Raw genomic sequence first — 27,238 nt, 5'->3', positions numbered from 1 at the left:
TATGTGGCTTCCTGTTACTACATGAGATGCAGACAGCATCACTGTGCAACAACTATAGTGCAATAAATGGATCCCTGTTACTACCTAAGCCACAGACAGCATCACTGTGTAACAACAATAGTGCAATAAAGTGGTTTCTTGTTACTACCTGAGCCACAGATAGCATCACTGTGTAACAATTATAGTGCAATATGTGGCTTCCTGTTACTACCTGAGCCACAGACAGCATCACTGTGTAACAACTATAGTGCAATAAGTGGCTTCCTGTTACTGCCTGAGCCACAGACAGCATCACCTGCAACAACTATAGTGCAATAAAGTGGTTTCTTGTTACTACCTGAGCCACAGATAGCATCACTGTGTAACAACTATAGTGCAATATGTGGCTTCCTGTTACTATCTGAGCCACAGACAGCATCACTGTGTAACAACTATAGTGCAATAAGTGGCTTCCTGTTACTGCCTGAGCCACTGACAGTATCACTGTGAAACAACTATAGTGCAATAAGTGGCTCCCTGTTACTATTTGAACCACTCTTCTCCTGCCCATCTTATCCTACAGTCATTATACTGTAGTCACTGTTTTCCCCTTGTACTGGCACCCCAGTTATGCTCGGCTTTTCCATCGTTTCATTATTGAAACCTCTTCTATATTTACACTATCTTTTAATAAGTTGTTAAATAAGAAAGCATTTTCTAAGTTAGCACCAGCAGCTTGGAACCTGATATTGAATAACTTCGGAAAAATTACAGTATCCAGTGTTCAGAATTAGACTCCTGCAACACTTGAGAAAGAATATAATGTATTTGTTTTGACTATGGATGAACTAACCAATTCTTATTAGTCCAGTTACTGGTAGCATTATACATGTTGTACATTTCAGCACTGTAATTTGTTGGAACTATGTATATGCTTCATTCCTTACTTAAGATTTTAATACGTGTTTTAAGGCTATTTTGTACTATGTTTGCTTAATATGCATGCTTCATGTTAATTTGCTGGTTTTCTATTATGTGCTGTCTATAGTGTTTATAGTGTGCTCCAACTAATGTCAGCATTGCTTTATGTTAAAATACTGTTATTGCTTTCAGCTTCATGTTGACTCAAATGTTATTCCTGTGAGTGCTGATACTATGAAATGGCTAAACTGAAAAGCACTTTCAGCAAACTGAAAAAGTATTTTCTGCAGGTGACAAAACCTGAAAATAAAGTATTTTCTTCATTTGGGGTGAACACTTTGACTTAAATCTCTCTCTCTCTCTCTCTCTCTCTCTATATATATATATATATATATATATATATGGGTCTATATTATAACATTGAAGTTCTCTAACACTGAATGTTATAATATCGAACCCGTAATGTCGAACGCTGAAAACAGCGAAGGTCCAGGACATCGAATTCTTTCCCAGGGAAAGAATTTGGTGGGCCATTGCTGTGGCTTCGCTGTTTTCGGCATTCGATATGTTGGAGCATTATGAGTCGGGTTCAGGTAAGTGTGCAATTGTGTGTAGGTTAGGGTTAGGGGGCAGGTTAGGTGAGTTAGGGTTAGGGAGCAGGTCAGGTAAGTATGCGGTTGTGTGGACGTTAGTGTTAGGGTGTGGGTTCAAGTAAGTATGCGATTGTGTGTAGGTTAGGTTTAGGGGGCAGGTTAGGTGAGTTAGGGTTAGGGCGAGGGTCAGGTAAGTGTGCGATTGTGCATAGGTTAGGGTGAGGGGGCGGGTTAGGTGAGTTAGGGTTAGGGCACGGGTGAGGTGAGTGTGCGATAGTGATGGATCTTACGGTTAGGGTTGGGTTAAGGTAAATGGATAGCTAGTACTGTATGTAAAGTTTAGTTTAGGTGTAGGATTTTAAGTGTATGTGTGTGGATGGCTGTTTTTTGTGTGTGTTTGTGCTGTGTGTATGTTTCTCGGAATAGCAAATTTTTTCCTGGGAAAAAATTTGCTATTCTGACTGTTCGATGTTTTCACACTTCAGTGTTTAGGGTTCAATATAATAACATTCGATGTTAGAGAACTTTGATGTTATGATATAGACCCTATATATATATATATATATATATATATATATATATATATATATATATATGTGTGTGTGTGTGTGTGTGTGTGTACGCTAACTCCATGGGCACATCACACTGAGGAAAAGAACAAATGTACAGTTTGCTGAAAATTGCCGTTAGACAGTTGCCACATTCCCATTGCTTTCTTGGCCCAAGCTGTGGTTAAAATGGTGTCTGGATCAGCCAACCTGTATGGTAACCAAAGTGAAATAAACAAACTAATTCTGGTACAATTTTGATCATAATGAGAAGTGATCATGATAACTGATTCAGTGGTGTTACTGTTGGTACCGGGGAACTCAAATCAGTGAAACTGTCAGTACTGAAGGACTGACTGGGGTGTCATGGTCTGTTTGGGGAATTAATAGGAGGTGCTACACAGGCAAAGAAGAATGAAGAAGATCAATACTGAGAAAATGAAACAAGTCTGAAACTCAAATGGCCGTCTATTTAGTGACTTCAGTCCTCAACGATTTGCCAAAAAGCCAAAAATGTTATGAGTTACAGACCAAAGATATGAGGCAAAGTTGGGGGCATTCTGTGAAAATCTGGACAGTTGAGAGGTATGGGTTGTCATATCAGTACTGGATACATATGGGGATGTCACTGTCAGATCCAGGGAATTGAAACAGGGGTGTCACTGTCATTATGGGAATGTAACAGGATGTTATATGTTGGTATAAGACACTGATAGAGGAATGTCACTGCTGTTATTTTGAAATTATACTGGTGTGTCAGTGTGAGCGTTTTTAACTAGTACAATCATGTTAACTTCCCTAGAAATTAAACTAAAGTAGGTTGTCACTGTTAGCACTGAAAAACTAATATAGGGGAGTTATTGTAACTAGTACAAACATGTTAACTTCCCTAGAAATTAAACTAAAGCAGGTTGTCACTGTTAGCACTGAAAAACTAATATAGGGGAGTTATTGTAACTAGTACAAACATGTTAACTTCCCTAGAAATTAAACTAAAGCAGGTTGTCACTGTTAGCACTGAAAAACTAATATAGGGGAGTCATTGTAACTAGTACAATCATGTTAACTTCCCTAGAAATTAAACTAAAGCAGGTTGTCACTGTTAGCATTGAAAAACTGATATAGGGGAGTTATTGTAACTAGTACAATCATGTTAACTTCCCTAGAAATTAAACTAAAGCAGGCTGTCACTGTTAGCACTGAAAAACTAATACAGGGGAGTTATTGTCAGTTTGAGTGGACTGATACAGAGGCGCCACAGTCTGTATTTGTGGAAATAATATAGGAATGTCATTAATCAATACATGGGGAAATGACACTGGAGTGTTATTGGCAGTATATCAATGAAATCCTACACACTGTTTCATTGACTACTAGGGAGCATAAACAGAATATTAACTGTCATTATGTGGGAACTGACCCATGGTTTCCCAGGCAAAGCTGAAGAATTGATACAGGCTTTCACTGTATGCAATAGGTTAAGTAACACCAGGGTATCACTGCCTGCTATAGTAGATAACTGATACAGGACCATCCCTATCCATACTGGGAAATGATACAGGAGTAGTACTATAAGTACAGGTAATATTTATGAGGTGGTAGTTTTTGTACATGGCTTTTATACTGAACTGGCACTGTTTCAACTGGGAAAATGATATACAGGTGTCAGCACTGGGAATTGATACTGGTCTGACACTGTTTGTACTACAGAACTAATGCAGGCGTGTCAGTATTGGAAGATGATACTAGTCTCTTTGTTTCTGTGCTGGAGAACTGATACAGGGATGTCAGTACTGAGACTTGATACTGGGAAGGCACTGTTTGTACTGGGGAACCTAAATAGGGGTGTCAGTAATGTGAACTGATACTGTTCTGGCATTGCTTGTACTGGAAAACTGATATAGGGGTGTTAGTAATGGGAAACTATACTGCACCTGCACTTTGTGCACCGGAGAGCTGATACAGGGGTGTCAGTACTGGGATATGATACTGGTCTGGCACTATTTGTACTGGAGAACAGAGACTGGGGGTAGCACTGTGCATAGTGAAAATATGTTATACTGCTGTTTATGTAAGTCCATTGGAAGTGATATATGGCTGTCTGTGTCACTACTGGAAATTAAATGGAGTCACTAGGAATACTAGGAACTGATACAAAATGTATTGCTACCCTAGGGAACTGCAACAAGTGAATCCCTATTTGTCATGGGACCTAGTACCAGGGTTACACTGTGAATAATAGAGTTGAAATCCTGCTGTTACTCTTACTGCTATTAAAATGACAAAGGGGTACTGTCATCTGTTATGGGAAATGATGCAGGCATATCACTTTCAGTACAATGGAACTGTTACAGGGATGCTGTTGTTAGTACTGGAAACTAATATAGTATTCTTAGGTTCATAGGTTCATAGGTTCATAGGTTCATACTAGGCTATCTGCCAACTATACCCATTATTTTGCTGTGCCTCTGTTGAGCAGTGACACTGAGGTAATCCCTGGGGTATATCTGCAATCTCCCATCCATTGGTCAAGATTTCTCTTGAACAAAGTCTTTGGGTGATGAATCTATCCGGATCTAGATTTTTGAGGTGAAGCATATTCATCAAATCTGGGTTTGACATGGCCTATTTGTAGGCAGAAGGTCACCTCTGAGCAAGCGGTGAGTTTACGAATAGAGCTGGAGTTCTTTCAGTCGGGCAGCATAGGACAGATGTTTGAGACCCTTTATCCTTTTGGTGAGGAACTTTTGTGGCCTCTCCAGCTGCTGCAAGTGTCGGGTCAGATACATTCGAATGGGGCATTGTACTCAATCATTGGTCTGATGAGTGATGAGTATAGGGAGACTATGACCTCCCTTGATCTAGATGAGAATCCCTTCATGATAAGGTGGGCAATGTAGAAGGTCTTCCTAACTACTTTAGCTACATGGGTGTCGAATGACAGACTACTATCAACCTGGGTCCCCAGGTCCCTGATAACTTCTTCTATGCTCAGTGGATTGCCACCTATTTGGTAGCTAGGGGTAACCTTGTTTTTATGACTATGCATTTTTGGCATTTAACTTTAGGCCATGGCTCTGGCACCAGTTATCCGTTTCTGTGAGACCCTTCTGAAGGATATCTGTGTCAGATGTGTTTAGTTTGCAGTCATCTGCAAACTTTGTCAGCCATAACCCTCCTGTGTTTGCTTGTACGTAGATGCCAAACAAGAGTGGGCCCAGGACTGAGCCCTGTGGTACACCACTTGTGACAGGCTTTGAGTCTGACATGGCGCCAGCAACTCTGACCCTGTGGGTTCTGTCACTCAGCCAGTTTGCAACCCATCTTGTGATGTACGGGTTAACATTTAAGCTGATGAGTTTTTCAATGATACCGCCAGATCGAGGTAGGCTGTATGGACTGCCTTTCCCTCATCAATGGCTTTGGTGACTGTTTGAAAAAGTCAACCAAGTTTAGAAGGCATGATCTGCCTTTGACAAAGCCAAACTGGGATGGATCCAAAGTCTGCAAATTCCCTATGTCTTTATTTATGAGGTCCATTATGATCCTCTCCATGGCTTTGCAGATAAGGCTTGTCAAGCTAATGGGGTGGAGGCACCGCCTTTGTGAAGTGGGACCACAGTTGCAGTGCCCTCCCTGGGTGCGTGATCCAGAGGTAAGACTATGATTAAACAGCTGTCCTAGCTGTGGGTTTAATTCCTCATTGAGTGAGCACACAGCCGGGGACACCATCAGGTCCCATGGATGCTGTGTTTTTGCTTTGGAGAGAGCAGTTCTCAGAAGTTTGCACTGAACCTGTCAGCCAGTATGTTGGCAATGTCTGTAGGATCAGTAATCTTCACATCATTTTGAACTAGTTCTGAGCATATCTGGGAGGTTCCTCCCAGGTTTCTAACATAGCTAAAGAAGGCCTTATGATTGTCTTTTGAGTCTTTAGCTATTTTTCTCTCAAAATTTGCTTTGGATGATTTTATGAGAGCTCTTAGTTTTTACTTATAGTGATCAAGGGTGTCTTACCTTTTAAGGATTTTGCTCTATCTTGTAGTAGCTTCCTCCTTTGTTGTAGAGTTTGTTTATGGCTGGGGTCCACCAGACTGCTTTGGTACAAAGAGTCTTTGTTTTGCTTGGGATTGCCTTATCCATGCAGTCCTGCAGGTGCTGGTAGAAGGCATTTGTAAGTGATTCAGTGGCTTGAGTACTGTTTGGGGCCTTAAAGGAGACCACACTAGTCTTTAGAAGTGTGAAGTCAGCTGAAGTTCTTTACTGTGGTCTTTTTATTTCAGGTGGGGTGGGATGAGGACCTCCAGCGAGATTAGTTTGTGATCTGATCTCACCAGTGAGGGGTATACTTCCGGTGTTGAACATTGTGCTCCCATGTTCGTGATGATGAGATCAAGTATGTTTTCTCCTCTTGTGGGGATGGTGACTAGTTGTTCCATGGCATTTGAGTTTATGAATTCCAGGAACTTTTGGGCTAGGGTGTTTGGGCTTGAGTAGTGTTCCCAGTCTATATTAGGGTAATTGAAGTCACCTAATATGATGGTGTTTGGTGATACATTTATCCCTCTAGTGTTTTCAGGAAGGCCATGTGAGGTTCCTGAGTTTGTGAGGGTGGCCTGTAACATGCTACAATTTGCAGAGCAGTCTTGCCTATGGTTAATTGCACCTGGATGGTCTCACCAGTCTTGAGGTGTGGGTGTCTTTGATGAATATGGATACCTCCTTTCTTGGTATTGTCCGGATTTTGGGGCATGATAAGAGGTAAAACCTGATAGTGCTGGGGTGCTCTCAGGAGCCTTGAACCAGGTTTCTGTCACTGCACAGACATCGATGTTCTCCATACTGAGAAGGGCCGCATTTTGAGATTTAGACTTCTGGCATTGAGCAGCATTACCCTTAGTTTTTTCCTTTTTGTGTTCTAGGGTGGTAGGTTTAGAATTTGAGCTTTGCCTAAAAAGGCACTATGGGGTGGCAAGAGCCTTTGCCAATATCCGGAATCCCAGGGTGACAGGTGCATGGCTTGTCCAGCATGTCATCCCAGGCAGACAGACATTGGATCCCCTTTGAATGACACCAAAGTTTAAGCCAATTGTTAAAGCTGATCATCTTATCTCTGTATTGTGGCATCATTCTTGGTGAAGGTAGGATACTGCTCAAGGTCAGGGTCATACCTGCCTGGGCTACATAATCAGAGAGCTCCTCAATGTCTCTTTTCATGTAGTCCAAGGAGGTACGTCTCAGGTCGTTTACACCAGCGTGGACAATGACTGAGTCGTATTTGTACCTGCTGTTGAGAGACCTGAGTGCATTCTAGCACCCGACAGGCAGCTTACTGTGACCTTCTCCTTACTCAGTCTGGTGAGCGGGACGTCAGTGTGTCTGACTATGGAGTCACCAATGACTAGTGTGTCTGGCATTGTGTTTGGCCTTAAGGGCTGTGACTGTTTGACACTCTGACTGTGAGGTCTATGTGTTGCAGGTGTTGTGTTCTGAGGTATTAGATAAGTATTATTATTATTAGACTTTTATTCTATTAACTATTATTATTATTATTATTAGACTAGTATTAGATAAGATAATGATATAGGACTATCACTGTTACTACATGACTGCCACTGTCACTATTAGGAATGTGAACTAAGAAGTATAGCTATGTGATAGCGCATTCCAACCAGAGCCATAACTAGGGCTTGGCTGAAGTGCTAAGTGTCAGGTGAGTGTGTATGTTAGTAATTGTAGTGAACTATCCATTACTGTTTTGACAAGCATCTTGCTACAGTTGCTTTTTTTTCTTTCTTTTTTTTTTTTGAGGGGGGGTGTCTTCTATTTTGAGACTGGGCTGTTTTTGTCCTCAAGTTCTCAAGTTTTAGTTGAGGTGGCAGAAGTTTGTGGATCTGCATAAGGTGACAGATGAGCAAGCTATGGCCCTGCTGTAACATTTAGTCCTTATCCAGATTTTTCAGTAGTTGGACATCTTCTAACATGCAGGACTGTATTCTTAAGAAGTTGCAGTTAAAGTGTACTTGAACAATGGCTAAAAAGGGATATATTAGAATCTGATGACCAAAGGAGATCCTTTTCCACTTATATGTACATGTTTTACTCATTAAAATTTTCTTAGCTGCTTCCAAATATTCTGTGAAGTCATCAGATATTTCTGGAATTTGAGCTACTACCGATGACCTAACAATGAAACTTGCAGATAAAAGGATCTCAAGTTAGGATACAGAACTCTGCCTGCCCTGATTTACTGTCAGCAAGTTCATTTGAATGGAATGTACTGTTTGAACTGAAAGAGAAAGAGGGGAAAATAATTCTAGAAGAGAAGGAAAGAAAGGGCTGAAATCTAGGCGGAATAAAGCCCAAACATCAACTGCAGTTATTATCCTCCATCTTGAAAATGTTGTATTTGAATTTGTATTTGAATGTACTGGAATGGGATGTGTTACAGACTGCAACACAGGAAGGTATTATTTACCCTACCATCAGCTGAATCCTGAAGTCTTTCCTTAAGACTCCTAGCCACCTTCTCTGACACCTGTCTGCCCATCTAGTTAGGGTATCAAACAGAGAAATCCTTACTGTAAGCAGCTGATGACATGTACAAAGGGGGGAGATCAGGGCATCCTGATACATCACCTTCTTAACAGCTGCAGAGGGCTTGTTTTGAGTTGCCTTACCCACTGTCCCAGTCCAACCCAATTTTGGTGTGCATTACATACACACTTGCCTCTGGACTAACGGCATTGATATCTATGAATTACTGCTGATACCTGTGTGCAAATCCATCCTCTCACCAAAATATTTGATCTGTCAAAAATGCTGCTTTTTCCTATCCAGACAGTTGACCTTTCATGTATCATGTTCATTAGTAGAACCCCATTACCTGGGTCACATTCAGGGCTCCATCCCCTAAAAGCTGGTGAGAGATTTAATATGTCTGGGTAATCAGGAGTTAGCAAGATTAGATTGCTGCCTCTGGCAACACTTTTTAAGAATGCCCAGGTATGGGTTACAGGAGATTATTTATTTATTTATTTTTGTTTGACAAACCATAAGAGAACATAACGGTTTTGAAAGCTGCAAAGGCAAGTATTCTATTTTTGTGACAAACCAGGGACTTCTTTTTAATAAACATTGCAGAAGCAATTTACAGGGAGAGATGGAATGCAATTCTGTTTTCAGTTATGAGTTACAGGCATCCTTTTTTCTCCTGTAAAACCAGAAATGCTTTTTTTAACAGGAGAGCTGCAGAGGTGTGTGTGTGTGTGTGTGTGTGTGTGTGTGTGTGTGTGTGTGTGTGTGTGTGTGTGTGTGTGTGTGTGTGTGTGTGACAGAGAGAGAGAGACAAACCAGGAATGTTTTTTTTCTGCAGAAGCAAAGCACAAAGAGAGCTGTAATACAGTTGTTTCCATGCAAGTTACAGGCATTCTTGTTTGTCTATGACAGTGTGTGTATGTGTATAATACCCTAGTTACACAGGGCCTCAGTCTCAAACCATGTACCTTAGTTACAGGAAACAAGAGCCTTAATCCTGTACACCAGCTGTCATACCTAGTGATTTAGAGTAGTCTGCTTTTATTTGTCTCCACTTTTGCAGGGCATCTCTGATTTTGCCTCATATTTATGCCCTTACCTTGAGCAAGTCACTTAACCAGACAGTGCTTTGGGACAACTGGAAATTTGGGCTAGGCTACACAGTGGTCCCCTAAACTGCAAGCCTAGTAAATAGTACCTATGAACCAGAGTAGGAAACTAATTGTAGTAAACAGTACTATCATTATATCAACCATGACCTTTGAATGTGATCCTTGGCTTCTTTTATGTTGACAGTGCTTTTATTATTTAGTTGAGAATAAATTATATACCATGAAGCCTGTGAGTTTAATGTTATTTTAAATAACACATTTTTAATTTGGCTTGATTTTTGCAGGCACACAGATTGGAAATGCATTGTATTTGGCCTACAACGGCTTGTCTAGCACTTAGTGAGGCTAACTAAGATAAACTGTTAAAGCTGCTTCCTGTAGTACATTATTTGATTCCATCCCCTTTCTTTTGTCTTCTGTGACTCTGCCAAGTTACTTAACCAAATAGTACTCCTGGGCTGCCCCTGAAAAAGGAGACATGTCCAGTAGGCTGTCCCATAAAGTTAACAATTACATTATACATTTGTCTTTTGAATTCATGGACCCTTCACATAGACATTAAATTGTTCTTCACTATATGCTACTTGAGTATGAATTCCAGTAAGTCTCTTGTAGTTTAATAGGTTGCCAGATGCAATTTCAAGGGAAGACAAGCTTACTGCTACTTATGCTAAGTCTGTATTCAATGTGAGTGTTTTTTTTTTTGTTTGTTTGTTTTGTTCTGTTTAGAAATTGGCTGTCAGTTCTTTTTTGTGAAGTTTGAAATAATAGTTTTAAAATTAAATCTAAATCTCTGTGATAATTATAAAAGTAAAGAAGAAAATAGCATGTACATTGCCAGGTTTAAACAGTGTTTATGGTAAGTGAGGAGAGACAGACAAGTAATGGGATATTGGTAGGGCTGGTGGGGTCTGATTTATTACTCTGCAAAGGGCACCATTTGTCCATGTTCTGGCTCTTTTGACTCTAGAGGTCTATGATGCAACAAAACAGCATTATTAGCCATTCAAGTAGGCCAGTCCTGTACTGAGTGGTCCGAAGGGTTATTTTGATAACAGAGAAGACAAAGGAACATCAAAAAGTAGATGTAGGTGGCCTGCAAGCATGTAAGACCCCCCCCCACTTCCAAAAAATATTCTGTATGCAGCAATTTTTGTTTTTTATATGACTTATAGGTTGATGAACAAAAGCTGCTGCAGTAGCATTTATATTGTCTGTAATTGTTTTGCTTTATTTATTGCACAAATAATGAATTAGTTCTCTAATAGGCATAAATTGTATAATACAGCCAACCATGATGCATTTTAATAATATAATTTTGCAGTATTTTCTTTATAGCCTCCAGCAATTGCATTTGGTTGATGTTTGTCAGGTCATATAGTCTTCCATATTAGGATAAATAATCAAAACAGTCAGATCTTCAGCATCTATTATGGAATCATTGTTGTGTATTACTATGATCAAATCTTCTCTCCAAGATTGGATAAAAAGGATTTCTACATTTAATTAGAAACAGTTACTCTGTAAACTATCACATAGGACTAAAGCTCCACCTTGTTAATGAACTGCTTCCTGTGACAAGAGTGCAGGGTTTAAATCATTACACCTTCATTTACCTACTGTGTTGCATTGGCAAGTCCCTTAACCAGATAGTGCTTTGGTGCATTTGAAAATTTGGACTAGTTCAGGAAATGTTATGGCAATATTACCATCACATAATTTTTGATGCAACAAAGGTAATTTACTCTTCAAGGGCAGCATGCATTGCATTTGTAGGTGAAGCACTGGAATGCAAAGTTCTTTATAAGCAGCAACTTCTGCATTAGTAATACTTCTCTTTAATGCAGTTATTCAGATGACGTTTACCTCTGCAGAGATTGTGCATATTGACTTAGCATATATTATCAGGTGGTTAATATTTCATATTCTCTCATAAATATTCTTCAATTTAAACTGTGCTACTCCTTGCTGGATCTTATGGTATTATGCTAGTGGTCTTTAAACAGTTTAAATGTAGTTCATCCAAAGCTAGCAATAAAATACATGTATTTTTTCTTCACAATAAAGGATGTAGACTGTCAACAAAGTGGCTATAACTGCTGGCGGGTGGGCTCTCTGTGGATGAAAGCACCTTATGTTCTTATGGAAAACCAGTAACCAAAGTACAAACAGGTAAACCAAGTATGTAGCAAAGGGGGTGTACCAGTACAACCAAAAACAACCAGTCAGCAGTCCTCCACAATGACTTTATTGTATAAATCCAAAGTAGTTTAAACGCTTTCTTCTGATGAAGTCATTGATGCATTCCTGACGAAAGCACTTAAACTACTTTGGATTTATACAATAAAGTCATCGTGGAGGACTGCTGACTGATCGTTTTTCGTTGTACTGGTACACCCCCTTTGTTACACACTTGGTTTACCTTATGTTCTTATCTAGTAATTTTTGAACTCTTTAATTTGACTTTGCAGGAGTAGTGCATATGTATTTATGTGGGGGTATTTCTGTTTGTGACTTAAGTAGGAGTATAGTCTGTGTGAAGCAAATCTGAAATATGTGATTTTGGTTATTATTATTATTATTAGTAGTAGTAGTAGTAGTAGTAGTAGTAATTCAACACAGGCATCAGCAAAGGATCCATTTAATATAGCTATTATTGCTGGGTTTGAGGGATGTCCATAGACAAAAATAACTGACCCTGCTGAGCTGATAAAGTTAAAAAGTCATTATTCTGAAGGACTAGTGACCATTTGTGTGAAGCAAGTTGGAATACTTTGCTGTGGCCATTTTTATCACAATCAGATGTGATGTGTACTCAGTCAAGTTAATTGTTGAGTTTATTGATTGTTGTATTAAAATGACAGCAGCTTGAGTGGTCTTTTACAGTTGAAATATTCTGAAATGTATTTTGAACGGACAAATCCAAAAACTTTTAAAAATGCAGACAAGGATGTCTAATGAAGAAACTGAAACTCCACTCAGATCCAATCCAATATTTAATCATAAGTGCTTTTGTTCATCCAGATAACATGAACTTCTTCAAACAAATTCAAGTTCACAAACACACATTTAAATAGTCCTTGCCATAATTATGACATCACACAATTCAAAATCTTAAAAAGCCCATTCCATTATCTGGATGAACGAAAGCTCTTATGATTAAATATTGGATTGGATTTGAGTGGAGTTTAAGTGTCTTCATTAAACATCCTTGTCTGCATTCTGAAATGTATACTTATGCCATTATTGGTTCATAAATTTTGTTTCACTGTATGCTGGAGAAAATGTTCAAATGTACAAATTTATAATGCACTCTAACAAATGTTGCTGTATTAAGCAAGAAATATAATTTAAAACAATCAGGAACATGAATCAAAGAATATGTGCATTCATGTATGGTCTTAAAAATCTATGCAGGGGTGGCCATGGCTTGAAAACAGCCCAGAGACCAAGGAACACTTAATCCACTGACCATATGGATTTTTAATGAATGTGAGTTTCAATGCATTTTCAAAGAATGTGAGCTTCAAGGGAAGATAAGTTTACTGTTGCTCATGTTAGCTTGTTTTCTACATGTAATTGTTTTATTTAGTTTTGTTTAGAAAATGGTCATTAGTGTTTGTGCTATAAAATTTGAAATAGGAGTTTTAAATTAAATTTGCATCCTGTAATCAATGCACAACTAAAGACGAAAATAGTATGTGAACTAACAGTATTTAACAGTGTTTGTGGTAATTGAGGGAAGCCAAGTAATGGGATAGTGGAATGGCTGGTGGGGGGTTGGGGGGTTGGCTCATTACCCTGCCTATGCCTCCATTTGACCATGATCTGGCTCTGGGGATGGCAGCTATCCAATTGCAGTGTACCTCTTATATAATGATGCAAAAACTCTGGCATCTGACATTGGAAGATTAAATAGAAATAAAACCTGATAACGCTGGATAATAGAGTGGAGTGGAGGATGTTGGAGATGAGCTTATATTCAAGGCACTGATTTAGTTATTTGTTGAGCAACTTTGCCAAGGCATTTATTTCACATAAAATATAAGATGAACTGCACCTTATAGTCTTCCCAGTTTCATATGTGTTTGCTTGGACTTGTAAAGCATTCTGACAGAGAGACAAGGATCATATCCCCTTTCATTCATTTATGTACCAAAGAAACGGTATGATCATGATCTCCATTCAAATTCTGATGTGGCCACACATTAGATAAGGTTTATACATAATCAACATAAAGGCTGATATGCAAATATATCACACAAGGAGAACAGAAAGCCTTAGTGCTGTAGTAAAGGAAATGCAGTTCCCACACCTCCACGAAAATGTGAATTAATCATCTCTTTCACGGTTAATTTGAAGGCTACTCCTGCTTGAAGTTGGTACAGACTTAGCCATATGTGAAAACATTCTTGCAAGTGTCTAAATCTGAATTTTGACTGATATGTCATGGAAGGCTTGAGAATAATGAGACCTGAGTTACTACCATAGATTTCTTAATGCAACTATGCAAGAAGAATCATGGATATAGCTGCTATCATAAAGCCTAATACATTTAGTACTCAATTATGAACATAATATCACAACGAAAACTGCTGCAGTGGCAGAACTGAAGCTGTCTGCCTACTGAAAGGCTGTTATTTGCAATGGATGCAGTCCCCCCAGTATATCCTACAATGGAGAAGGAGCGGAGTTTGTGAGTTTTGCTCAAATTCCAAAGTTCTTTGAAAAAGACTAGAGTCATGTGCTTTATTTTTTTTTTCAATTCCAACTTTGATATGGAAACTGCAAATCATTCATCCAGGTAAGGGATAAACTTTCAGCAATTATGTTCTGACTCCTGCTGGAAATGTGAAAAACATGACTCAATATGAACATTTACCATTTACAAGGGCTTGGACCTGCTTACGATGATTGCTCACCTTGAATAGTGGAGTTATACTGTTACATTTTCTGATCTTCACCTACAAATAAGCATCCTGTGTGTTATGACAGCACAAATAATATCCAAGTTTCAAGAACAGAATGATGGCATACACAGTAAACATCCATACTTTTTGTAATGTACAGTTTAGTTCAGAACACAGAGATCTAAAATAAATCATATGCACATATCTATACTTTGTTAGGACCTAGAAGGAAATGGAAAAAAAAACTCTCTCCTCAAATTCTTTATTAGGAGTAGCTGGATGGTGCTGTTGTACAGATCTTTTGTGACCACCTAGCTCTGTATAATATTGGTACCGTATGTATATGTATAAGTATATGTATATGCATAAGTGTGTTTGTGTATGTGTGTGTGTGTGTGTGTGTGTGTGTGTGTATGTGTATATATATATATATATATATATATATATGTGTGTGTGTGTGTGTGTGTGTGTGTGTGTGTATGTATTACATCAGCTGATAAATCTCTGTCAGTTTATACTGTAAACTCAGTTATATGTGAATTGTTTTATATTCCTTTGAACAAAGCCATATTGATTTATATCTTAAACCCATGGTAGTATATAAGCCCACAGGTCTTTCCCTAGGAAGTTTCTCCATAATTTTTCCTGTAACTGAAGTCAGGATCACATGTCTATAAGTACCGCATCTGGCTCTGTTACCTCATATGAAGTGGCACCACCATAGCTCATTCCAGTTTTTCAGTATCCCAACACTATTCAGTGATCCGTTAAATACTTCATTTGGAGGTACTGCAAGTACTTTGGCTAACGTTTTAATAATTTTTGGAAGTAAACCATCAGGTCTCCAAACCTTAAACTTCCTTGGTACCTAGGCTACTTCTACATTCTGCTGCTCAGTCATCACTTCTGCAACCAGCTCTATCATAATGTTTTTGTGTAACCCTAACATTATTTGGTAATATGAATGTAAACTAGTATTTTTACAGTTTCCTCCTTCTACATATCCATAACAAATTTAACGATTTTAATTTATTCTGACCCTTGCTTTGACATCTACATTGAAAGAAATGTTATTTTATTGCCTTAACTCCACTACTAGTTTGTTTCTACCTCAGCCTTAGGAGCTATTTTCTGTTTCCGTCCTTCTGTCCTCTACTCAGTTCACTTTAACCTGTTCATTTTCTTGTCTGTCTCATATGTTCTCTCTTTGTTTTTAGATGCCTCTTCCACATGTTTTAAACAACAATGGCATTTTCTCTTTTTTCTGTGCATCTGTTCTTTATATGCTTTTCCATTACACCTTTGATCACTATCCTTAAATATTGTCCATGGTGCCTGCTCCTCACAGCTTACTGCCTCCTTACAATTTCTGCTTCAGTACTCCTTTACAGGTTTGTAAGGTCCACTCTTCAGCAATCCAGTACTTCTGTTTTTGGAAAGTTGTTACTTTAACAGTGATCTATGGCTGGATTTACCCAAGGTTGGCATGGTTTGATCATGAGGGCGAAATGATAAAGCAGCCCAGGCATGAGTAAATCCTTTGATGACACAGGAGTGGATTATTATACAATGACATTACTTAAGAAAGAAACTACTCACAATTGATTGACTGATAAGTGTACCTCTCAACTGTCCATATTTTGCAGAACTTCCATGATCTTTTTCTTATTTTGCTCTATCTCTTGTAAGATATGTTGTGGATAGAGTTATCGAGAATATCCCAGTAGAAAGTCTGGCCTCTCAACACTATTTCAGCGGTTGCATTTCTTTCTTTTGTTATTTGATTGATTTACAGTGGAAATACTGATTGGGTTGTGCAATGAATGTGCATGTTTTTGAATACAAATGAACTATAATTTGCAGTTTCTAAATTGTATACTGTACAACGGCATGATGGTTATTCCCAAACTATACAATTACTGTGTATTTAATTTTATATATTTGACTCCTAGAATTTTAAATAGCATCAACTTTGCAATTCAGTTATTACCTGTAGTTTCGCTTACTGTTTTTTTAACTGTTTCTAGGTCTAAATTTTTTATTAGTACATCCTTATTCAAAATCATTGTCAGTCAGACACTGTCATCTGCAATTTGTTATTTTAAATCTCCAAAAATATTCCACATTTCCCTTTCTAGCTCCTAATTATTTCAAAAGTACTTTCTTTTTAAATCCAACAGGTATTACATCATCCCCTTGTATCTGAACTGTCAAAACACAGATTTTTAAACAACTTTGCTATAGTCCCATTATCAACCTACTCATGAATTGTATCAGTGACCTCACAGTGAATGCTTTCCTTACTATAACCTGTATCTCCACTTCTTATCTGACCTGTCCAATCCATCCTACACAACTTTGGAAGTGGGCAAGCATACCTGTTAAGGGTTTTGCAGTAAATATATATGCATCAGTTAATGTCTTAGTAGTGTATGAGTACATTGAGCAGGGATCAGGTATTGTATGTATGTATGTATGTATTTATGTATGTACCAGCTCTAGGTGTGGTAGTGAATGCATCTGCCAACTGAGGGTTTGGAAGAGCATGGGTACACTTGTTGAGAGTTTGACAGTTTATGTATGTAACTACTGAGGGTATGGAAGCAAATGTATGTAGCTACTGAGGATCTGGCAGTCCATGGATACACCTACTGAAAATATGGCAGTGCATTGGTATACCTACAGATGATTTGGCAGTGCGTAGGTACACCTACTGAGGGTTCGGCAGTGTATGGGCACACTTAGTCAGGGTTTGGTGGTGTATGCATGTACCTATTGAGGGTTTAGAAGTGAATGTAAGTAGGTACTGAGAATTTAGCAGCGCATGGGTACACATACTGAGGGTTTGGCAGTGCATAGGTACACCTACTGAGGGTCTTGTAGTGCATGGGTAACCTACTGAGGGTTTGGCAGTGCACAGGTACACGTTCTGAGGGTCTGGTAGTGCACTGGTACAACTACTGAGGATTTGGCAGTATATGGGTACACCTACTTAGGGTTTGGCAGTGCACAGGTACACCTACTGAGGGTCTGGTAGTGCATGGGTACAACTACTGAGGATTTGGCAGTATACGGATACACCTAGTTAGGGTTTGGCAGTGCACAGGTACACCTATTGAGGGTTTGGCAGTGCATGAGCATATGTTTTAAGGATATGACAGTTCATGGATACAGCAAGTGAGGATATGACAGTGTATGACTATATGTACTGAGGATTTGGCAGTGTATGGGTTCATCTGTTAAGGCTTTGCCCTTAAATGTATGTTATGAACATTTTGAGGATTTGTAGTGCATGGGTACACCTGCTGACAGACTGGTAGGAATTAATGCACCTATTGAGGATTTGGCAGTGTAAGTTTGTATCTACTGAAGATTTGACAATCAGTGCATAATCTGCTGAGGATTGGCCTTTAAATTAATGATATGCTATGTACTTGCTGAAGGTATGGATTTAGCACAATGTGCTGGTACATTTGCTGATGTTTATGTAGTACGAGAATTTACCTGCATTGGAGAAACAGCTGCTGCCGGTGCTGTCCTGACAGGAATTCCACTTAAGGGACTCCGAGGTACCGAATGAATAGGAATCGACTGCCCAGCAACAGCTATAAAGAGTGAAAAAGAAAACAAAATGTGATCGGAGCTTTATTTTGAGACATTAAATGATAATTATAAACAGTTATGAACAGTTTCTAACAGTAGTAATACACACACACACACACACACACACACACACACATATATATATATACACACACACACACACACACACACACAGACACACACACACGCACACACGCACACACACACACACACACACACACACACACACACACACACACACATACACACAAACGAAAAATGCTTGCAGTTCTGATGACCGAACTGTATTGCTCTGTAATGACCTATCAATGACCTTGGTTCTGGACACTGGAAAAGGAGCCATATGCAACCAGATGTAGCTGGGAAGGATGACTCCAGACATCTCATGTCACAGTAACAACTGCATTTGGATGGGAAGCTGGATCCTTTTGCAAGACACAGTCATATGCTGCCAAGGACATTAGCAAATTTTTTGAAATTGGGAACTGCAATGTTTATGTTGGCTGCTTGCCTGGCATGCTTTCTGTAGTGCTTGCATTTATATTTTATTGCTATTTGTGTTTTAATTGTTTTATCTTTCTAGTGAAATTCAGATGAAGAAAAATACAAACTGACATCTTCCACTGAAGAAACGCTGAGAGCAGAAAAAGCTATAGCCATAAATCACTGTGCTGGCTGTATGCCAATACAAGTCGCCGACTTCTCTAGGTTCTTGTGACTGGGTAACACTGTGTCCATTTGGCAAATTACTAAGACAGCAGCATTTCTGGGAAGGACTTCCCACAAAGAAGCAACCTTGGGAGCCAATGGTATAATCACGGTACCCTGAAATTTTGGGGGGAATAAAACACTTGAACAGGGTACATTTCCAGCAAAAGACTATTCACCTGAAAACCCCAATGAAAGGTAAAACAATGAAAGCAGGAAACCTGCTGGCAAATATGGACCAAATAGGTTAATCTCATCTGCCCTGATCCCCGGCTTATATTATGCTGAACGGAAATGAAGACTAACAAAAGAGCAAAGCCAAATATAGGGTGGGGTGAAGGAGGTGGCTGCCCCAGGTGCAAGCTGCAAAGGGGTATATAAGAAGTGCAGATTTTTTCCAAAAAGTCAGTAGTTTGAACACTTATGTGTGCTGTTGAGTGTGAATACTGATAATCGTTTAAGCAGCTCCAATGTCAAATGATTTAAAGGAGGGTCTGCATTTTAACAACTATAGCAAAGAGCTCAGGGTGCTAGTACAGCCAATTTGTTTTGTTCTTCATCTTCAAGTCTAAGTTTGAATGACTTTTTTTAATTGCTCCTCAGCTCTGATTGAGGGGGATGACGTTCCACATGGGAAATTGCTCAGAGCACAGAAACCACGAAAAAATCACTGTCCAGAAAAAACACAGCACGGAAGGCAAGGAAGAAGTAACAAGGAAGATTCCTTTAATCCAACAAAATGTACATTCTGGTAATTCGCCTTCATGGAACATTTACCATGTGCACACATCTTCCTTTTATATGGTCATCAATCAATCAATTAATTAATTAACGAAACATTTCACATTTTCACCATTATTCTTTTCCATGAACACATAATATATAATATAAATACAATATTTAGTATATTTCTATGTAAATTTAATAAATACAATCATTAAATACCATTCTATAAATCATTTTTAAAACATTGAACGTGTTTTGAAACATTTTTACAAATATTTTTACAAACATTAAACATTTTCCCTCCATAAAGTTACTTCTTCCTTGCCTTCCGTGCTGTGTTTTTTCTGAAATTGCTCATAGCTCAGGGTGCCAACTGCATCAGCTATGACTTTGCTGAAAAGTCTGTCGCAATGGATTGATTTAATCTGTAGAAGTGAATTAAAGCCTCATTCTATGACATGGCTATGAGCACTAGTGAGCACTAAGTGGCATCAGAAGATTCCATGACCTTTAATACTTCCATAAGTGCAGTCTCATATATTAGCTTTTGCCTAGAGTCTACGCCTGAAAGCAGTGAAAGCAGCACACACACACACACGCATGCACACACACGCACTCACACACACACACACACACACACACACACACACACACACACACACACACACACACACACACACACACACACACACACACACACACACACACACACACACACACACACACACACACACACACACACACACACACACACAAGACGCACACACACACACACACACACACACACACACACACTCTCTCTCTCTATAGAGGAAACTATTTATTACTGCTGCACCTTCAATACCTGTATCAAAGGACTTGATAAGAGATTTAACAGTTGCCGAGGGCTCCAAAGGAACAGACACCGTACGGCTAAGAGAAGTCCTTTGCCACCCACTCTTCAGCTCACCATCCGTTGAATCAGCTTGTTGATGCCCCAGCCTATGAAGCAAAGCACAGACACAGCAGACTTCAGTGAAAAAATGAGTTTACAATGCTGTCACTGGGACATCTAAATAACATTACAGAAGTCTGTGTTCAGCATGGAACAAACAGTCAGAACCACTAATAACTCATGAGTGAGCTTGGTAATCATAGAGCCCAGAGGCATCTTTCTTTAATACCTTAATATGGTTATTCATATGAGTGCATTTAACGACTCTATACAAAGTAGTAAGTACAGTCAATTCAATGTTTTCTTTTTTCATGTAAAGTCTCAGGCGTCCATCCATTACTGATTGGATCACTTATCCCTTTCAACGGCAAAAGTCTGCATGTCAGATTCCCAAGGGCACTAAATTGCAGCTTGCAAGTCTGGAGATTTTTATATTTTGCCCTTACCACTTGCCCCCTCCACCCCATATAGATGAGGATATGGCAGTGCATGAGAATATCTACTGAGGATATGGCACTGGATGAGCAACATCTTGTGAGGCTTTGTCTCTAATTATATGTTACATACATCCTGAAGGTTTGAAAGTGCATAGGTACACCTGCAACAGACTGGCAGGAATTAATGTGTTTATTGAGGGTTTGGCACATATACAATGATGTCAGTGTAGGAAGTGCACCAGTATAGACATTTGTGTGCCCCCACTTACAGTAGGAGCAAGCCCTATTTACTTAGACAAACCTCAGATGCCAGTCGTATTACCAAAAGATATACATAAAAAAGACACGTTATTTGTGGTAGCATCATTTCAGTAATTATGAATGAAAAGCAACAACAGACAATGCAACCCAAAGTCCAAAGTCAGCAAATAATATGGAGCAGTTTGTCAAGCATCTAGATAAGGCAGTCATCAGCTACAAGCAGAACAGTATTTCAGTGACCAGACTTCAGACTTTTAGGTTCATAGGTTCATAGGTTCATACTAGCCTATCTGCCGTAGGGCATTTATAAGCCTAGCCAGAGTGTGTTTGGCTTTCGCCACCCATTTTAAATTAATTTTCCTATGCCCTTTTTCGAGGTTAGTATACTGTGCCTCTGTCTAACAGTGACACAGAAGTGATACCCGGGGTAAACCTACGATCTGCCATCCACTCATCAAGATTCCTCTTGAAGAGAGTCAATGAGGGACTCTGCCTAACCTGGACTGGGATTTTATTCCAGAGTAAAGGGAGCCTCTGGGTTATGAATCTGTCCCTCCAGCATGTCCTATTTATTTCAGTGCTGAGGTTCAAGTCTCTCGAGCGCATAGCTTGATGGGATTTGGATTTTCTGAGGTGCAGCATGTCCATTAATTCTGGGTTGGACATGGCTTTATACGTCAGGCACAGATCGCCTCTGAGCAGACGGTATGCCACTGAGTAGAGCTGGAGTTTCTTTAACCGGGCAGCATATGGCAACTGTTTGAACCCTTTGATCCTCTTGGTGAGGTACTTTTAGGGTCTTTCCAGTTGCTGCAGGTGTCTGGTAAGGTTTATCCCAAAAGGGGCATTGTACTCAATTATGGGCCTGATGAGGGATGAGTAAAGAGGCACGATGACCTCCCCTGATCTAGATGTGAATCCCTTCATAATTAGGTGGGTTATATAAAATGTTTTTCTAACCACTTTGGCCACGTGGTTGTCAAATGAGAGATTGCTATCAACTTGGGTCCCCAGGTCCCTAATTACTTCTTCTGTACTTAATGGATTACCACCTATGTGGTAATTTGTGGGCACTTTGTTTTTGCCAAAAGGGATGACTATACACTTTTTGGCGTTTAGCTTGAAGCCATGGCTCTGGCACCAGTTGTCTGTTTCTATGAGGCCCTTTTGGAGGATGCTTGTGTCGGCTGGAGAGTCGATTATGGCATCCAGTTTGCAGTCATCTGCAAACGTGGTCAGCCACAGTCCTTCTGTGTTGGCCTGTACCTCCAAGAAATATATACCGAACAAGAGAGGTCCCAGGACTGAGCCTTGTGGGATGCCACTTGTAACTGATTTGGAGTCTGACATGGCTCCAGCAATTCTAACCATGTGGGTTCTGTCCTTGAGCCAGTTTGCAACCCATCTAGTGACATAGGGGTTTATATTTAAGCTGGTGAGCTTATCTATAATGCCCGAGTGGGGTATTGTATCAAAGGCTTTTGCGAGGTCCAGGTAGGCTGTGTGGACCAACTTCCCCTTGTCAATGGCCTTGGTGACTGTTTCAAAGAAATCGACCAGGTTTGAGAGGCAGGATCTGCCCTTAACAAAGCCGAACTAGGTAGGATCCAGTGTCTGTAGGTCCCCAATATCTTTATTTATGAGGTCCATGATGATCCTTTCCATAGCTTTGCAGACCAAGCTAGTCAGGCTTATGGGGCGATAGTTTCCAGGATCCATTGAGGCACCACCTTTGTGGAGAGGGACCATTGTTGCTGTACGCCACTCTTTGGGTACATATCCTGTAGTAAGGCTGAGATTGAACAGTAGTTTTATGTTTGGGTTTAGCTCTTCTTGGAGTTCATGTAGGACGCAGCCTGGGACACCGTCTGGTCCCATTGATGCTGTGTTTTTTGCTTTGGAGAAGGCGGCTCTTACCTGAGCATCTGAGATGTCAGGGGGGGCAGCACTCTGCTGGGACAGATATTTGCCCTTTTTGTGGGGAGGGGGGGAGAAGTTTGCGCTGAACCTGTCAGCTAGGATGTTGGCAATGTCTGTGGGTTCAATGTATTTTTTGTCATTTTGGACTAATTCTGAGCATATCTGGGAATTCCCACCCAGGTTCCTAACATAACTAAAGAAAGCCTTGTGATTATCCTTAGTGTCCTGTGCAATTTTTCTCTCGAAGCTGGCCTTAGATAATTTTATGAGTGCCCATAGTTTTTTGCTAATACTGATCAGAGATGCCTTCCCTTTTTGGGATTTTGCTCTATCATGTAGTAGCTTCCTCCTTCTATTGTATAGTTTGTTTATGGCTGGGGTCCACCAGACAGGACGTCTGCCTTTGGAGGATTGGGTCTTGGTTTTATTTGGGATTGCATGATCCATGCATTCCTGAAGGTGTTCATAGAATGCATTTATAAAGGATTCCGCAGTCTGGGCCGTATTTTCCACAGGCTTGGGGGCTTTGAAGGATTCCACCTCGGTTTTGAGAAGTGTGAAATTTGCTTTAGAGAAGTTTTTCACTGTGGTTTTCTGGGCAGGGGGTGGGGTCAGGATGTGAATATCCAGTGAGATTAGTTTATGGTCTGATCTTACCAGTGAGGGATACACTTCTAGTCTGGAGCATAGAGTCCCCATGTTGGTGATGATCAGGTCCAGTATGGTTTCCCCTCTTGTGGGAGTGGTAACAAGTTGTTCCATAGCATTTGAGTTTATAAATTCTAGGAACCTTTGGGCTAGGGTGTTGGAGCTAGAGTAATGCTCCCAGTCTATGTTTGGGTAGTTGAAGTTACCCAATATAATGGTGTTTGGAGAGACCTTCATATTTTCCAGTGTTCTCAGGAAGGCCGAGTGGGGTTCCTGGGTTTGGGAGGGTGGTCTGTAGCAGGCTATAAACTGGAAGGCAGTTTTACCCACTGTTAGTTGCACATGGATAGTCTCTGATGCTTCGTGCTGTGCCACCAACCTGGAGGTGTGGGTATCTTTGACAAATATTGATACTCCCCCTCCTTTTGTGGTTCGGTCCAAGTTTTGGGGCCGAAAAGCATGGTATGAGGTATAACATGGTAGTGCTGGGGTGCTGGGTGTTTTTTGGCAGGGTTACGGAAACTTCAGATTTGATGAGCCAAGTGTGTTGAACTTCAGGGTGAATATGTTGAATAACTTGTAAGTTTCATGGCTCCACGTTATTCCTTTATAGGTCGGGCTTAGAACTTTTCAGCACCCCCTCGTATAATCCTGCTAAGGCAAAACTGCAGTCTTATAACATATTAACAAAATCTGATGTGATCTTTCACATCTGCTTCGGCAAGTCACATCATTCAGGAATTGCTGTCAATACCCTCCCCCTCCCCACTACTGGACCGTCACATTTCCTCCAGGGCTATTTCTTAGTTAACTTGCTGTGACTTGCCCGTGTGCTTACAAGCCTTCTTACAGTACTTCCCAGAAATTATTGTGAGTTCACCTCTCTGAAAATAAAGAAACACATTTATAACCATACTGGTCCTACTGGTACCCTGACCAATTTAAAGTTATTCTAACCACAGAAAGATTTAATTTCAGTGTGAATAATTGGTCATTACTAACATTAATGCCCTTATGCTGTTATTAAAACTACAGTGTGTGTATCACGGACTGTGATAAGTGACTGAATGAAAAAAATCATGGGTACAAGTGATATAAAGGAGTTGTCTCTATATATTGGGTTTATTGTCCATGACCCAATGCTGTCTTGACAGGATGAAGACCTGATAATCCAGGACACGCTTGAAGTAAACACACTGCTTCTCAGAATTACAAAGAAGCCAAGCCAACTGAGAACTCCTGGGAGGCTTCCACAAAAACTGTTCAGGCAAAGCCTACTAGGATAAAGCCCTGGGGAACACCTAGGAAAAACTGGAGGGATTGTATCTCTCATTTGGCCTGGTAAAACATGGAGATCTGCCAGTCCAAACTGGAATTTGTACTTGAAGAAGGGGAAGTTTGTGATATGCACTGTTTAGTTTGCTGTCACTTCAACACTCACCAGGAAAAGTGAAAAGTAAGTAGAGTGTACATCTTATCAGTCTGCCTTAGAGCACAACCTAGAAGTATAGCAGTGTTGGCCTAATCTTTGTAGTCTAGATGGTAGTGTAGCATGAACCATTTTCTGGACCTGACCAGACAGTAAAGTTCCTAATTAGAGACATAAAGCAGTTCCTTAGCATGGCAAGTGACAGTATTTAACTTCTAGTTAACAACCAGGATGGTTTAAATTAGAGTAGAAAACATTAGTTCTTACTACCGTCCAGTATAAAGAGGAGTCCCACAAAATTTAATCCTTGTGAATCCATTTCTTTTAATTCTTTCGAATCCTTTACTAGCTAAGCTTTCAAAAATGGTATATTTAATCCTTCTTCTATGTTGGATGCAGAACTTGGTATGTGGAGAGATGTAGTATTTTAGGCCTGTGTTTTCCCACAAGAATAGTATGTTGATAGTGTTTTTGCCAGGAAAACATCCTCACAGGATGTGGTGCCTGAGTTGTATAAATGATGACTTACAATTTAATCACTGACTAACTTGTCTTGTCATTGTTTGGCCACCAAAAACAGTTGGTAGGTTATCCTTTTGCATGAATCATGTCCTAATGGCAGGAACATTGCAGAGACAACAGTAATATGCATACCTCTCAACTGTCCAGATTTTTTCAGAATGTCCAGATTTTTACCTCACTTTTTTTGGTTTGTTCCTCATACAGTTTGTGGGTTTCTGCCAAATCATCGAGGACTAAAGTCACCAAATAATGACATAAATTTGAGTTTCAGACTTCACAGCCTTCAGAAAATGTATGCTAATGCAAAACCTGTTATTCTGTCAAAAGCAGTATTTAAAATGTATCCCTGATTTTGGGCCTTTGTCCCCCCTTTAATTTTGGCTTTGTCCAGATTTCTTGTGCTGAGGTTGTATAGGTCAGTATCCTTCTGCCTATATCATGTCATAATAGCAAGAAAATAGCATGTGATGGCTTCACACGTCACAAGGCATAATTGAATCTGTACTTTGTGTTGGAATTTAATCATACTGGATATATGAGCGGAGCCTGGCATCACACACTATGACCGTTTGGTGATTACCTCAGAGGAAAGTATAAACTGTTATAGCTGAAAAGGTGGTATAAGACTGGCCTAATTAACGCCTGATAAGCATGACCTTCTTTTGGGGTTCTTATAACATGCCATTTGGTATAATGAAACACTTGTCTGTTAAAACTTAACTTTTATTAGCACAGAAAAAGTCTCTGGCACCTTGGCTTCACAATCTTCCAGGGGGACAAAAAATATTTAAATTTATGAAGCTTTATATAATGTCATTCAAACAACAATTCAACCAGTAATTAAATAATTACGCCTCTTAAAGGAACATCTGCCAATGTATGTATACCCACATTTGGCCCCTTAAGGTTATATGAATAATACCTCAAAATAAATTACATTTCCTGTGTTGGAGCCAATGTTTTAAATCTACCACAGAAAAATGCTGGTTTGCACTTACTGCAATTACAGGTGATTCTGAGACATAGAAATTAGCTGATAATGAGGTATTTTCACATTGCAGCTAATATGCCTGTAAATAGCATTTCCTGTAATCACATAATCGGTCTCTTTTTGCTGCAGCTCTTACCAACAGTAGTCAAGTTCTTTCTGAATCCCTGAGAATGTATTTTTACATCTAGGCCTGAAATTGTTCCTTGTGGATAAGCTTATTACCCTGGTCAATAAATAAATAAATAAACAATATTTACTTTTTCACTAAGGAGACAGTGAATGCATGTACCTGTATTACTCAGGCTGCAAACTCAAAAGCAGTGAATTAATTCTGAGATGCATAGGACATCTATATGGAAGTTCTTACAGGAAGAATTAGTTAGGTCCAAGCTAAGTAAAGACCGTCAGCTTATCCAATAGGTACGAACAAAGGCAGAGCAGGTATTCCAAGCTGTCTTT

The 27,238-nt window shown here is 39.7% G+C and overlaps 1 protein-coding gene across 3 annotated transcripts in view; it reads right to left on the bottom strand.

Moving 5' to 3' along the window:
• Positions 1-27,238, bottom strand: part of SPECC1 (sperm antigen with calponin homology and coiled-coil domains 1) — an 894,647-nt gene that overhangs the window by 73,394 nt on the left and 794,015 nt on the right. For all 3 annotated transcript variants that reach the window (XM_044054506.1, XM_044054507.1, XM_044054508.1), the window contains 2 exons: positions 20,482-20,618; positions 18,105-18,205 (listed from right to left, as the gene is read on the bottom strand). In XM_044054506.1, coding sequence (XP_043910441.1) covers positions 18,105-18,205; positions 20,482-20,618 — 238 coding nt within the window. The remainder of the gene's footprint in view (positions 1-18,104; positions 18,206-20,481; positions 20,619-27,238) is intronic.

This window comes from Protopterus annectens, chromosome 13.part0 (assembly GCF_019279795.1).
Source record: "Protopterus annectens isolate FY-2018-M chromosome 13.part0, PAN1.0, whole genome shotgun sequence".
NCBI lineage: Eukaryota > Metazoa > Chordata > Ceratodontiformes > Protopteridae > Protopterus > Protopterus annectens.
This window is presented reverse-complemented; position numbering and strand designations above follow the sequence as displayed.